Source organism: Indicator indicator, chromosome 15, assembly GCF_027791375.1.
Source record: "Indicator indicator isolate 239-I01 chromosome 15, UM_Iind_1.1, whole genome shotgun sequence".
Classification (NCBI taxonomy): domain Eukaryota; kingdom Metazoa; phylum Chordata; class Aves; order Piciformes; family Indicatoridae; genus Indicator; species Indicator indicator.
Genome location: NC_072024.1, coordinates 16,360,680 through 16,376,195, shown reverse-complemented (window position 1 = coordinate 16,376,195; position 15,516 = coordinate 16,360,680). Strand labels below are relative to the sequence as shown.

The 15,516-nt window shown below is 57.2% G+C and overlaps 1 protein-coding gene across 1 annotated transcript in view; it reads right to left on the bottom strand.

Moving 5' to 3' along the window:
- Positions 1–6,130: 6,130 nt before the first annotated feature.
- The window catches only part of TEX264 (testis expressed 264, ER-phagy receptor), a 39,555-nt gene continuing 30,169 nt past the window's right edge, over positions 6,131–15,516 (bottom strand). The window contains exons 4-5 of the mRNA XM_054387457.1: positions 13,368–13,533; positions 6,131–6,445 (exon numbers count right to left, since the gene is read on the bottom strand). Of these exons, the coding sequence (XP_054243432.1) occupies positions 6,132–6,445; positions 13,368–13,533 (480 nt within the window). The 3' untranslated portion in view covers position 6,131. The remainder of the gene's footprint in view (positions 6,446–13,367; positions 13,534–15,516) is intronic.

The window sequence follows — 15,516 nt, the reverse complement described above, 5'->3', positions numbered from 1 at the left end:
GGGATGTGGTGACACTGGCCGGGGAACCCACACCACCCTGTGTCACCTGCTGCCACCTGTCAAGATGAGGGCAGGCAGTCCCCAGGCATTGGGTGGCAGGGGATGGCACAGTGTGATGGCAGGAGGAGGGGCGTTGTGTTTCCCTGGCAGAGGGGAGGCCACAGCACCTGGAAAAGCAAAGAGTAAAGCTGCTGTCCCCAGGGGCTGTCCCCAGGGGCGGTGTCAGTGCTGCATGTGCAAGCAAGGACATGAGCTTGCCTATGCCCCCTGTCCCAGTGCCCCTCCGCCTGGGCTGCCCTTGTCAAGAAGCCAGGATGTGACAGCTCCCACAGTGACCTGGCATCCCAGGACACATCCGCAAATGACACAGACCCCAGGGGACATGCAGTGGCACAGGGATTGGTCACCACACAGCACTCCCCAGTATGAACTGGCACAGGCAGGAAGGACACAGAGATGGCTCCCATGGCAGCATTGGGCAGACCAACCTGGGAGGAGGGGGAGAGGGAGGGCAGTTTACCAGCCCCTAAAACATTGAGCTGGGGAGGAAAGGAGCTAGGGATGTCACCTGGGCAGGGATGTCACCTAAGCCCCTTACCCACGTAGCAGTATCACAGGTGCCAACAGCTCCCAACCTCCAGCCAAGAGTTCTGCCAAAAGCAGACAGTTATGAGCCCACGATGCCCACAAGCACCCAGCACCCAGCCACCACTGTATTTTAATCCCCATCCTGTACCCCCAGAGCTCACCTGCCCTCTGAAGCTGTCCCCAGCACTGCCCGTGACACCGGGACTGGAGCAGGGACATGCCACTGACTTCATTCTCCCACAGCGCCTTGCTTTAGAGTCTGTTCTCTCACCACCGCCCCTTCCTTCCCCATATACTAAATTCAGAGATTTCAGTAAAAGTAAGAGCCAGTTTTGCTGACTCCCTCTGCAGAAAGCACGGAGGCGCGGAGGAATCAAAGGCTTTTGCAGCAGGCAGGCCTTTTTTTGGCAGGAGATGCAGTCCCCTCGGAGATCAGTTGTCTTTTCCTGCACCACGGGAGAGATGTGTTTCCCATTTGAAGCCGACTACTGAAACTCCACAGGGCCGGCATTTTGGGGGCCATGGCAGAAGGAGACCCCCTGGGAGCCCAGAAACCTCAGGCTGCTCCAGCACAGGAAGCTGCTGGTGCTGTGGTGGGTCCCAGAGCTCACCTGCAGCCTGACAAAGCAGGAGCACATGAAGCAGGAGGGTGATGAGGAGCATGCTGGACCCCCTACAGCCCCTGCAGCTGGCACTGGGGCCACTCTCCTCGAGCAAGAGCAGGGCACCCCATGGTGTTCCAGGACAGGCAATTCCCATGGCTGGGGAATGCAGGCAGCAGTGTAGCACAGGGTGGAGTGGGGTGGGATAGTGAGACCTCTTCCTTCTTCATGCCCTAAAGTGCCTGTCCACAGCTGCTGTTTGCCTGAGACCAGCCCCCAGCTGCCTCAGGGCATCTCCTACCTGACTACCCAATTTGAAGAATTTTGGGGAAGAGGCCAAGAAAGGGTCCCTGTCATATTTCAGGCACTGAATGCTTTTGAGTGACCCAGGGCTTCCTCAAGAGTCCATGGGTGCATGGATTGTTAAGAGAGCCCATTGGTGGTAGGCTGAGCCTGGCACAGGCATCTCAGCAGCACCCAGAGACCAAATCTCTGTAATCTGGATATTCTGGGGCAGCAGGCAGGACCTGCCAAATAAAATGTATCTTCAGGTAAAGCTTTCTGGAAAAGGCAAACCATTACCCACCCTACAGTGAGCTCTGAGAGACACCATGAGCAGGGCTATGGCCATCCCAACAGCTGCTCAGCTGTGTGGGCAGGTGTTGGGGGAAGGACAAAAACATCTGGAGAACATCAGGGAAGGTGGAGCACCTGGCAGGGCAGAACCAAGTCCACCTTGATGACCATGGTGTGGTGGGAAGGCTCCTGCCAGCTGTCGGCTGCTGGCAGCCTCCTCTCCTGAAAGCATCTGTGAGTAGGATGAGTGAGAAGCTGCCATTGCTCCTACGTGCCCCAAGTGCCTCCCACCCACCCCACCCCCTCCAAGGTGACCTGGCCCTCCTCAACACCAGCACCTGTAGGGGTGGCATGGGGTGTGTGAGAGCATTAGTGCTGGGAGGGTGCAAGGGTGAGCCAGGCTTGCCACAAGCTGCCATTGTTACCTCCCCAGGGGGGCCATGGGTCATCCTGACATTGGTCTCTGCCAGGACCCCCACACTTATATTCTGCTCCATGGCCTGTGAGCTCCAATACCTTGCGGGGCCAAAGCACCTCCCCTGGCTGCACACCCCATGGCCTCCTACCACCATGGTCATTTGGATGCTCTTGCCCAGCCTGGCAGGGGCACAGAGTATTGGGCAAGCAATGGTGAGAGGAAGTGGCACAAGCCTGGCCCACGCACCCCAGCTGTGAGACAAGACGGGAGAGGAGGAGGCTGCCTGCCCCACTGCACCCCGCGAGGGGCTGGGGGCGCATACTGGGCCGGTTCACCCCAAAGCCCATCCCAAACCCACCCTGGCATCCCCAGGACACCCTGCCCCGGCAGCACTCCCCCAAAGCCACGTCTCTGCCGGGTTGGAGACGGCCGAAGGGAGGGCAGCAGCAGGCACATGGAGGGGCTGTCCCCAGCGTGCCGGGCGGTCATCCCTGAGGTCTTGTCCCGCAGACGGCGGGCAATTCCTGCCTGGGGCCGGGGCTGCAGTGGTGGGGTCCTACTCCGTGCCCGCTGCGGTGGTCGGCGCTGGCGGGGCACCGGGAGAACGGTGACCCCCAGAGCCTTCTTCTGGCTCCACATGCTCGGTATCTTGTCCGAGTGCCCCTCTGCCTTGCTCGCACCCGGCGGCCAGCCAGTGTCGGTGCCAGTGCCAGTGCCCGAGCTCGACTTCCTTCCCGCAGCCCCGGGAACCCCGGCACCGGCCGCCGAGCCCCGGCGTGCCGCAGCCCCGACGGCTGCAGGGTACCGCCGGTCGCCGTTCCTCTCTGCCGCGGGCACCGAGGCTGTGGGGACGCCGGGGCGCTGCCGAGGCACGGCGCGACCCGAGGCCACGGGAACGGGCGCGGCCGGGAGCGCCGGTGTGGAACCGCAGCCCTTACCTGGGTCCGGCGGGCTGTGCCTGGAGCCGGTGTCGGTGTAGCTGCTGCCTCGGAGCTGCGGCTGCTGCTGCCGCCGCTGCCTCCCGCCGCCGCCTCTGACACTCCGCCAGCCCCAGGCAAGAGGAGCCGCTCCGCCCCCTGCCCGCCCCGGCCCGGCCCGGCCCGGCGGGCAGGGGCACCCCCGGGGCCGCCCCGCCTGCTGTTCTCCGCCCGCTCCCGGCACTGCCGAGCTGGACACAGCATCGGCAGGGCCAGCGGCTGGCAGGGCTTGGGCAAAGCCGGGGAGGACGCGGCAGGATCCAGGAAGGACACGGCCAAGGAAAGCAGGACATGACCAGGCAAGGCAGGACACAGGTGGGACATGGCCAGAGAAGCCAGGGTACAGACACGACACAGCCAGAAGACAGACGAATGCAGGCAAGGGATGGCCAGATCCTGGCTTGGCAGAGGCAGGACACAGGAAGAGCAGGCAGGACCAGCTCAGTACCTTGGCAAACCGGGCAGGGCACAGCTCAGTGCCGACTTCCCTGGCCCGAGTCCCCAGCTGAGTGCCAGTCGCGTGAGAGAGGGCCCAGCCCCAGCTCCAGCTCGAGTTGCAACCTGGTGCCCCCAGCTGGCACAGCCCCTCCAGCCAACCTGCCCTTGCTCCTCAAGCTCTTAGAGGCACTCAGTGGCCCAGCATCACCCTAGTGATGCTGAAGTGCAGTACTCCTGCACTTCACACAGCCTTGACACTCACCACCAGCCCAGTCACCAAGGTTGGGTAAAGGCTTCAGATGATGCTTCTTGAGCTGCCTCCTCTGAAGGCAGAGGCAGTGGCTGGATTTCACGTTCCAGGTCTCCACTGATGACCCAAACCCTGTCTGGAGCCATCAGGCCTATCAGGATCCTGACATTCTGTGTCCCCATCCATCCCATGCTGGCAGTCTGTCTGTCCTGGAGAGTTCCATGAATAGGACAGAGAATGGGCCCAGGAATCACAGGGATTGGCAGGGACCAGAGATGCCTCTGGGGCACCACCTTAAGTAACCACCTCACTGCCCTGTGCCTCAGTTTCTCCAGTGCCAGATGCTGTGCTTGCAGGCTGCAGGTCAGGGCACTGCAGCAAGTCAGACCCTTTCTGTCAGCAGTCCTGAGGGATAACCCAGGATTTCCATGGCAAGGTCTCCCCTGGGGTCTCACAGCACCAGAACTGGCCCATCTCCTTTCAGGACTGTTAGCACAGACAGAGCAGGGCTCCAGGGAGAAGAGTGGACCTGGGCTGGGGCACTTTGCCACGGGGAGCTTGTGGGGGATAGAAATTTAGGGAGGGCTGGAAATGTGCTGTGCCAAAGGATGCTGGCGCTACCAAGGTTCTTCCACTTTCCTGTTGGCAAACAGGACCTGGCACAGGCCTTGCATGTGCACTGGCACCGTCTGGATCCTCCTGGATGCTGCTTCAGTGCAGTTGACAGCAGAAGGCTGATGGCAAAGACTCCCTGACTCTCTTCTTCTTTGGTGGGGTTAAGGGGCAAGTGGTGTTAGGATCTGCTGCCTGGTTCCAACCCCATCAGAGCCTCAGCCAGACATAAATATTTCAGGGGGTTTGGCAGTTTTGTAATAACCAGCAACAAAGATAAACACTGGGAAGAGCAATATTTTTCCATGTGGGCTGGAGGAGTTTAATATTTTATCACTCAGAGCACAAAATATTTATGAACAATCTCATGTCAATCACTGAGGACTAACGACCTTTCCAATCCAGGAAGGACGTGTCCCCACCATGGAGTGACAGCCAGACCTTCCCTGCCCCTTGCACCCCTTCTCCATGCCATATGACCGCTGGGAAACAAGCCCTGGGCTGTCAGAGGCATTGGGGGCACTGGGGCAGGGCAGAGGCTGAACTCTGCCAGGCAAAGTGCTCCAGCACCTAGCATTGCCCTGGATCACCATGATGGTGATGTCCAGGCTGCTTCTTCATCTCCAAGCTGGGAGACAGGGAACTGGGACCCACATGGGCAATCTTCCCTGTCTGCACCCCGAGGCTGCAGGACCCAGCAGATGGGATGTCAGGGAGCCACTGCACAGGCAGGCTGATCCCCCCTGCCACAGGAGGTGCACAGTGGTGCCAGGCCCACCAGCAGTTCGTGGACTGGTTTTACTGGTTCTATTTTCAGCAGATTCCCAAAAGGAGCAGGGATGCTGCCTCCCACCAGCCCAGCCCAGCCCAGCCCAGCCCAGCCCAGCTCGGCAAAGTGGCTGAGACCCTTCTCTGCTCCTCCTGCAGCTTGAAGTCAGGGATGTCCCTGTGGCCCCACTAGGTTGCCCAAGCAGGCAGCAAGCATGAGCAGCAGGGACATAGAGCCCTCAGGCAGCTCCCCATCTTGGTTGGGGGGCAATCCACCAGCCTCCACCTGCAGCCCACTCCCCACCACAGAGCAGGACGGCGCAATCAGCCAAGAGGCCGTCAGCAATGCCACCAGCCACCAGTGAGGAAAAAGCATCCACTTTATTACAGACCCCAAAAGCGCCCCTGGCAGTGCCAGGAGGACCGGGTTTACACAGGCTGTCTCCATTTTTCAGCAAAGGGAAGAGAAGAGGGGAACAAACCCAAGTGACCCTACTCATGGCTCTTTGGTGCTAGAAAACACGTGGTGGTGCAGCAGAGAAGCTGTGAGTGATGGGGGCACCAGCAGAGATGCAGAGATGAAGTGGAACACCTCTGCGATCCGCCACCACCCTTCTGAGACACCTGCGAGGAATTTGCGATGCATCTAAAGACACACAAATGGCAAATGCATTTTGTTTCCCCCCCAGCCTACACCCACCCTGCACCACTGAGCGCTGCAGGACACCCCCCACCTCCTGGGGCCCTTGAAATGGTCAAACACCCTTTCTGCAGAGGGGGAGAGTGGGTGCCATGGGGAATCAGCAACCGAAATCTCTTGGCTGGAGAGTAAGGAGGTGGGAGAACAGATTGGCTCCCAACAACTCAGAGCCTGCCAGAGGTGAGGCAGCCAGGTCTCCACTTCACTCTTCTCCTCTCTCAGCAGCGATGGGCTCCTTGGTCCACTTGTCTGTGACATCCTGGTTGCCCACATAGCCCACGCTGGGCAGTAGGGATGAGGCTCCCTCCACATCCCCAGTGACCTCCAGGTCCAGCTCCTCAAAGGAGGAGCCACTGGCTCCTGACTCGCTGTAGCTGTGCTCACTGCGGTTGTCCACCTCCTCCCGGCCACGGCTGGCTGGGAAGGGCAGCAGGACAGAGGTGGCCACCGAGGTGTCTCTGCTGTCAGTTGTGGCCTCTATGCTGATGGAGCTCGTCTCACTCATGGTGTCGGCCCCTGGGGTGGAGAGAGAAGAGGAGGGAGTGAATGCTACAGGAAGGAGGGGATGGGGGGTGGGGTGCCACAGCCTTCAAAGCCACCAGAAACCTCAGAGATGTCACTGTGAGAGGTCACTGTGGAGTCTATCTCCCACCTCTCGTCACCTCCTGTGTCTTTGAGAAATGACTAGGCCAAGACAAGCACAAGCTGGATGCAGGCAGTAACCTGAAATCAGGGGATGCAGGCAGTAACCTGAAATCAGGGCATCCTGAAGCTTCCCAGGGCAACCCCCAGCTTCCTAGCCATGCCAACATCCTGGATGTGCCCTGCCTCCATTGCTGCTCTCCATGCACACACCAATGTCCTAGCAAGCCCTTTCTTAGAAAAAATGCCCAGCCTGGGAGCTGGGGGACAAGCCCCCAGCACACCTCCACAAACGAGGGAAGGGGCAAGACATTGTGCTGCAAGGGTGCTGGGAGGCTACAGCACTGCTTGAGCACCCAAGGGGAAGGCGGCACACAGGCAGGTCCTTGGTTGTGCCACTGTTAGAGGTGGGTATACGTCCAGCCTTGTGCCAGGACATCCTAACTCTGCCTTCAGCACTCACACAACCTGCTCCCACTCCCTGCATGATTCCCATGCTGCCATCAGTTCCAGCAGAAGTGCAAGGGCAGGCAGGGCAGCAGCAAATGGGATCTGGGGTGCCAGAGGATAGGGAGAGCCATTTCCAAGCTTGCTCGGCCCTTCTCCATGCCACCCAGCTGCCAGCCCACACCCCTCTCATGGCTGAGCCCCCACCCAGGGCTGACCCTGCCTGCCCAGGCAGACCCCTTGGCCCACCACCCCCGCTTCCTGGATCCCTGCCTCAGTAGCTCGGGTGAGAACACAATTAAGGAGCCAACGAGACGAATGTGTCAGATTGAGACCAGCAGCTTAGTGCTGTTGCCGGGGCAACCAGCCAGGAGACAAAACTCTCCTGTAAAACATTAATCATTGTTAATTATGACACCACAGATCCATGTGGTTAATTATGACATCACAGATCCATGCTGATTATGACAGCAGCAGCCAGTACTAGGTAGGCTCCCCCATCACAGCCCTCCATGCTCCCTTCTCTTCCTGCTTGCCTTGTATTGGTGGGAAACGTGTGCTGGGCTCAGCCTCTTCCCAAAACCTTCAGCTCCATCCATACTGGGCTGGACACTCCTGCTGAGGATGCTGCTTTCATCAGGAGGGAAACCAGAGCAGCCCTGCTGGACAGTGGCACTGATGGAGGGATGCAGCTGGCCACCAGGGGGGCAGGAAAGTAGCAAAGAGGACAGTGATACCATGGAGGGACTTCCAGCCAAGAGAGGAGAGCTTGCTCCTCCAGGCTGGCTCCTGCCAGTACAGCTCCTTCCCCAGCCACCAGCACTGGATTGCCCCAGGCTTGCACCCTGGGCACCTCCAGCCTCCCCAGCTGCCTGCAGCTGCTGTGCCCAGGGCTGAGCTGCTTGCCCTCCTCCGGCTGCATAGCAGCCACTGATCTCCACCAGAAGGGAACTTTTCTTCCAAAGATCCTTCCATTCCTTTTTTTTTGCTGTTTTTCTTCCTGGCTTGGACAGTTGCCAGCATAACTGCTTGTAAATGGCAATTCTCTGCCTTCTGAGACACATCATCCTACAGTCCTGCCGTCTTAAGTGAGGGCTTTTTGGAGAGGACTGAGCAGTGAGAGCAGGACAAGGAGCAGCCAGGAAAGACCCACAGAGATGGTGTACCCGCTGCTTCGTCTCCCCTGGATGGCATATTGGCTTCATTCTGCTCAGTGGGCACCCAGAGAGGAGCCTGAGCCTCCAATCCCTTGCCTTGGCCATGACATGCAGCCCCTTCGGCAGCTGGCACAAGCCAGGCCCTGGGCTGCCTACCCAAGCAATGTCTGGTGACTCCCCCCTGAAAAGGAGCAAAGAACCATTGCCCACTGACATGTGCTGCCTTTGCTGCAGCACCAGCGAGCACCTCGACATGGAAACTACATTTGCTCTAAGTTAAAAAGGATGTCAGGCACTCTGCCGGCGAGGCACTCGCCAAAGGGGATGGCGGCCACTGAGTGGGCAGCAGAAAGGCAGGAGCTGCTGTCCCACCTGCAGGACCTTGGCACGGCCAGAAGGGAGGCTCTGGGAAGATGGAGAGCTGTGGGGGGACAGAGGGGAGGTGCATGGCTCCCAAGCCTTGAAGACAACTATGGGTTTGCAAGGTCTCTAGCAGAGATGTCTCAAAAAAACCCCAAGAATCAAATTAGGCCAAATGGGTGGCCTGAGGTGACATGGACACATTCCCATCACGGCTTCGTGACAGTTCATGTCATTCATGGTCATCTTGCATTCCTCTGAGACCCGGGACAAGAGTGACCCTGACCCCCAAGCCAGGATCTGCCTGTGCAGCACCCCTCCCCTGTTACCCTGCAGGCTGCTTCAGCTGGGGAGCTGTCACATAACCCCATGCTACAAAGCCAAGGAGCTCATGAGAAGAGAAGGGAAGATGGGGATGAAGCTGACCTACATGCTGCTTCGAGCCACCAGCATGGGAAAGCACTGCTGTCCTCACCCCTGCAGCTACTTCCCTCTTCCTCGCTCCAAGGGCAACAATAAATCCAGTCCTATTTCCCTTCAGCCAGGCACTTTTTTCACCATTCTGTCACTTCTGATCATGTTTGAGCAGCCACAGCTGGAAAAAATTTGCCCCTTTCAGCAGGCTTGCTCTGCTCCATGCAGGACAAGGCTGGCTCTGGCATGGCCACCTAGCATGGCTGGGGATAGATGGCCAAGGCAGGCAAGGTGAGAGATGGAGTCCCTGCTCCTAGGGATGGTGTGGAGTCAGCTCTAGCATGGGAACATGGCAGCAACTCCCAGATGTCCCAGCACAGTGCAGAGAGGCTAGGTAGGGAGTGTGGCAAAGCTTAGAGGGAAACCAAAGCCTTGTAGGCAAGTAGTGGTTCAGATCATCTCGCAGGCATGGATGTTTCTCCGTCCTGCCCAGGGCATCTTGCTCAGTCCCACAGTGAGCCACTGCCCATCCCCTACATCCCACTTCCCAAGGCCAGTCCCTGCACTGCAGCCAGTCCAGCAACTAGATCCAGCATGGCTTTTCCTTCTGGTTGTGAGCAGCAAGGTGCTTGCCACCCTGTGGAAACCCACCTCTGCCTCTGCTACCCCAAGGATGGTGTAGCCATCCCACTGCATCTTCACTCAGCAGGAATGGGGAACCTAGTAAGTTTTACTTTGGGAAAAAGAGGCGCAGCCCTGAGTGAAGCCTCACTGGGCTGTTGAGGAGTTCCCAAAAGGTCAGGGCCACCTAAGAAGAAGGGAAGCTAAGCAGACAACATGAAGGATCATTTGGGGATGGGTGCAACAGAAACCACTCATTCAATGCTGCTGTTGGGGAGCCAGATTCCCTAAGCAGCTCAGCCCTGTGCTGCCTTGGCTACCAGCACCCCCTAATTCCCCTGGGAAGGAGGACCTGCTCATTTGCTGCTGCATTGCCCCAGCATGACACTGATGCCCAAGCATCATTCCCCTCTTGGTACACCTGGGGTGCACCTCTCTTTTCCCCCATGTGATCAAATATTCAATGCCCTTGCCACTAAATAATAGATCAGTGTGCTGTCAGGAGAGGCACAGCTCCTCTGCACTTGCCAAAGCCTGCAGGAGCAGGGCTGGGGCAGGCAGACCAGCAGGAAGGCATGGCAGGAGCTGCGCCCTGGGATCCTTCTTTGGATGTTACAGGCAGGCAGAGCAGGTAGGGCTCCTCCAAGGACAGACACAAGCAGGGATGAGGCAGAGCACATCAGGGAAGGTGCCCCCTGTGGCACTGGGGCTCAGCAGGGGATGCCATTGGTTGCACCCGGACGCTGCTGGATAGACTCAGCTCCAGGCAAATGAGCACCTGAGACTCTGGGCAGAGCCACGTGCTTGGAAACCATCTGTGTCCATGCCAGCAAGCCCGTGTCGAGAAGCTGCCTCTGCCTGCCTTCACCTCCTGTGCGCCGCAGCAGGGTTACACTGCAGAGCATGCTGCTGAGAGCCAGCCGGGAGCCAGGGCCCACTGAGCACCGTGCCAAAGCCCCAGGAAATATTTAAGTACAAAACAACTAATCATGATTGACACTGCCCCCCTGGAGACCTGTCAGCCTCAGCCACCTTCCAAAAATGCTTCCTGTCTTTCTGATGACCCTGACAATGGATGGAATTGGTGCAAAGGCAGCTACAGCCCCCGACTCTTCCTTGCGTTCCAAGTGCATTTGTCCTCAGCAGAGCTGCCAGTACCTTGCTCCATGCAGGGCAGCAGCAGAAAGCAGAGACCCTGAACCACATCATGCAGCTGCTGTGGCCACTGGCTTGCAGCCATAAGCACCCAGCATCTTGCAGGGTTAGCTCAGGAGCAAGGACAGCAAATGGCAGCCTAACTGAAGAGATGAGGAGGCTCAAGAAATCAAATCCAAGCTTTCCTTACACATCTAAATTGCTTGGTATCACTTGGCACCAGCCAAGACAGGTAAGAAGAAAGGGCAGCACCTTCCACTGGGAAGTCCTGAATTCATGGGAAGTCTAATCCTCCTGATGCTGGGGAATTCCATGAGCCAGGATCCAGCAGTGCTGCAGCCATGCAGAGCATTACTAAAGCAGATATTTGCTCTGAAATAACTTGCTCAGTGCTGTTATTTCAGCATTTTTGTGAGAGGGGCTTCATCTGCTGCCACATCAGGAGCGAGAGCCCAAGGCTGCTGTGTGTAGACCATCCTTAGCTGCTTCAGGTTGAGGAGAAGGGGCTCAGCACCTACCCACTCTACTCACTTGCCCTGTGAGGCAGCAGTGTCAGAGCCCCACATTTGGATTTGTGCAGCTCAGGCATGGATAGAGGAGGTAAGTGCCGCCAGACAGGACCACCACACTCTCTCACCCTCCCAAAGCACATCTCCCACTGCCAGTCAGGCAGGACTGGTGGGACTACTTGAAACATTGGCAGAGCTGAGGTGAATCAAGAAATAACCCAAATCCATGCAAATAGGGTTGAGGGGGGATTGCTCTAAAAAGCAGATGGGGACACGGTTGTGCTCACCCTCTAGTCAGAACACAGCAGCTTGAAGACTGTCACAGACACCTCAAGATCTGCTGGGTCATGAAGATCTTACAGCCATCACACCTGTTGCAGGGCCTGTTACTGAGCTAAACTTGCTCCCTGAGCAGCTCCCCAGGGAAGAAGGGAGTAAAAAAGATGGGACCTCCTCCCAGCTGAGAGCAGTTGTTTTGGCCTGGGGCACTGCAGCATCATGGGGAGACAGGAGATATGGGGTCCTCCAAGACGAACAATCTGAAGGCTTGCCACATCCTCAGCCCTGTCCAAAAGCTGGAGCAAGGATGTGATGCCCCACCAGACCTGGTTCTGCCACTGTGCCCAGCAGCGATGGCAATCGCAGTTCAACATCCAAGCTCAAAAACTTAGTCTCAGAAGCAAAGCCAGCCTCTCACAGCTATTATTATTTTAAGCTGGTTTTCTGCAGACTCAGCAGATGACACCACGTCACATTGCACTGACAAAACTCACCTACATGTCTGGAAGGAGAGGGATGATGGAGGAGCTGCTGCTAGGGAGCTTTGCCCACAGCCTCCCACATGAGGAAGTCCAACATCATTTGCTGTCTAAAACTGGGAAGACCTTTCCAGCCCTTCTTCCATCAGGGCAGGGGACTCTCCCACTGTGGGGGTGCTGACAGTGGTGTCCAGGGAAAGAACTGAGACAGCCAAAGCACAGGACAGTGGCTGCACTGAGCATCCCCTGGCTGAGCTTTGGGAACATGTGAGACCAAAAGAGGCACTGCAGCTGCTAAACCACCGACCTGAAGCAGCTTTTGCTCACATGAGTCCTGCCTGTCCCTCTCCAAAACCAAGGAGCAGCCATGAGAAGGCCACAGAGTGAGCGCGCTGAGGAGTGCCTTCAGCCAACCTGGGACAGTGCTCAAGCAGCTGCCCCCACACAGGGCAGAGCAGCAGACAAAGCACTAAGCAAGCGCAGCAGGAGCACAGGACCTGGAAGCTGCTGCACTTAGGCTCCACTGCAACACTAAATGGACAGAGCTCCCAGAAAGCAATTCCCAGGCTTGCTGTTATGCCACACGCCATTAAGAATTAAAGCAACCCAAACCTGAGGATGTGTTAGAACAAATGGCCAGACTCCCTGGGAGGTGAGGAGAGCTGTCAGGGTTTTTTCATGCCTGTTACACAAGTGTGGGCGAGCGACGGGGCAGGAGGAGGTGGCTGCCCTGGCGGTGCCCGGCTGGGCTGCACAGCCCAGCACCGGAACGTGCGGCTGGCTGGCTCCTGCCTCGCAGACATGTGAGCACGTGGGCAGCCACGGCAGCCAGCACGTTGGGTTACTATAGCACTGCTGTTCCGCGCCTACAGCCATTGTGGTCCCTTCCTGTATGAATACATTCAGGCTCCAACAGATCTTGTTGAGCAGATGCTATCGGGCAACTCCACCACCAGCTTCAGCAACCTGGTATTTAAGCTCATCACAATCCCAATATGTAACAGATGAAGATGAGATCAAAGAAGATGTATATGACAAGGAGAAAAACAAGCCCAGCTGCAACCAAAAGCTGTGAGATCCAGCTCTGCTCTGACAACAGTGGGCCGGCAGCTCAGTGGCAGTTTGGCCCTCACCCCGATACCACAGGGGTGGCCAAGTGCTCCCTGAGGCATAGTGTGACCCCCCAGGGATGAGATCCTATCTCAGTCCAGGATGAGGGGAAGAGGTATGCTAAAACTCAGTGGCTGGGCACCAGGTAGGTGCAGGTTGACCCGCCTCCGCTTGCTCAAGTAGCAGCACCAGGAACACCAGGACTCCCACCTTTGGAAGGACTGATGCTGATTAAAGACAGAGCTCCTGTGCAAGCCGCAGATACCTGTGATGTCTGTCTGGGCATCCTCAGCCTCAGCAGCCCTGCTCTTCCTCTCCAGTTCTTTCATTTCAGGCACGTAGAAGTCCCCTTGGCGGGCAAGGGGACACACAAAGTAGATGCGGTCCTCCTTATAGATCTCGATCCGGGGGTGGGCACAGAGCTTTCTCTCCTGAAAGACAGCAGATGACACGGGTCAGGGTTGTGCCCTCACCCCTAACCCCAGCAGCCTCCCACCACGTGGGCCCAGCAGCCTGGTGGCACTGCAGACAGACTCACATTGCTCAGAGACACAGGGGCACAGAGAGGAGCAGTGGGTCCCACCCTGAAACCGCAGTGCTATTTCCCTGCTGCAACAGCCCTCCGTGTGCCAGGGCCAGCAGGCTTAGCCCTGGGGTGAGCAGCTGGCCAGACACAAGGATGAGACATCAAACCCCAGGGAGACTTGCTTCCCCAGCTCAGCCTTGTTTGGTGTACTCATCTGGGGCTGGAGCAAGGGGTTTTGGGGAGCCTAGCAGCTGCTTTGCAAGGACCTGCCAAGTCTCCGGTTCCTCCTGGCAGCACAACCCCACAGGCAGGCGTAGCACTTCGCCACTAATTAATATAATCCAGAGCTGACAGCTCAAGCAGCTCCTTTCAGAATGGCAAGGGCAGGGGAAGTGGGAGATGAAACCCTGGCATTTCAGACAACTCCCCCTCCTCCTCTTCCTCACCCCACCTCCTCCCTGGCAGCACACCTCAAGAAGCCTCAAAACACTCAGCTTGCCAAGGATGACGATGGGGGCATGTACCCACCGTGGGCCATACCCCAGCCCATGCAGGGACTCTTGGAGGGCCAGGACGAGGAGCAGCTGGACCTCTCTTGCCACCCCCTCCTTGCCCGCCCGCCCGCCAGCTGCTCGCTGGCAGAGGGGGCGGCTGATTACAAGCCGGGTGAGAGGGAGAGTGTCTCTTCAGCAGGTTTTCTCTTTCTTTCTTTCCTCTTTTCAAATCACTGACAGCTTTTACTTAACCCTGCAACCACCCTGATTATCATCCTCCTCCTCCCTGCCCTGACTTTAGTCCTCTTTCTCATTCCTGTCTTGCTTCATAGCATCCTGCTGTTGGCTGTGGATTCTGCCTGGTGCTGGCATTTGGTTGGTAAATAAATACTTCTAAATCAACCTTACAAAAAACTGTTTGCTCATGAACCCCTTCACCCCTGGGGATGGACCAAGTTGATTTAGAAGTATTTATTTACCAACCAAATGCCAGCACCAGGCAGAATCCACAACCAATGGGAGCCAACATCACCCTTCTTCCCAGTGCTGGCAGCGAGGCCACCTGGAGAGCCACCTCCATGCTGGCAGGATGCTATGAAGCAAAACAGGGAGAAACCCCCACATGAATTGTTTTGTTTTGTTTTCCCAGGGAAAGCCTGCAGGAGCTGGCACTGCAGAGCTCCGGGTCACCCAGTGGTACCACAATGGCAGAAACATGGACCCCAGCTTTACCCATCCCATGCCAATGCCTTTGAGCCTCAACTTTGGCAGAGTCCCTCTTCCTAGCGAGGAGGAACCACATTCATAAGCCCTGTGCTGCAGGGACACAGGCAGACTTCCAAGGCACTTGGAGCCCGGAGTTCCCACTCACAGGCAGGTGAAACACTAACACACACAGCTCTAAACTGGATTAAATAAAAACAAGCTGGGCTGTTTTTAGCAGCAAGGCAGGGGCGGCTCATATCACTCCTGCTTTTTCAGCAACAACGCAGACAAGAACCCTCCTCACCACTCTGCCCCTTGCTCTACCAACCACAAGCCCATCAGCCAGTCTTCAGTTCAGTTTGTTATTTTAGGTTACTGCAACACATACCAGAGATGGGCACCTCCAAAATCTGCAGGATTTTTGGATGCATCCTGTTGTCCCCCCACCGCTTAATGCCAATACAAGGTCTCTAACCAGTCTAAAACCTCGAGGCTCCAGTTCAGCCTCCAAAAGACTCCAAGCTGACCTCCCAAAGCCCACCTTGGGATTCCTACAGCGTGTATCTGTGACATACCATCTCCCTACAATTCATCTAGGCTCCTACAACTCCCTTTCCAATGACACAGCCATAGTAGTGACTCCCCCAAGCACAAACAGCACTCCCTCCACACACACTAACTGTTGGAAT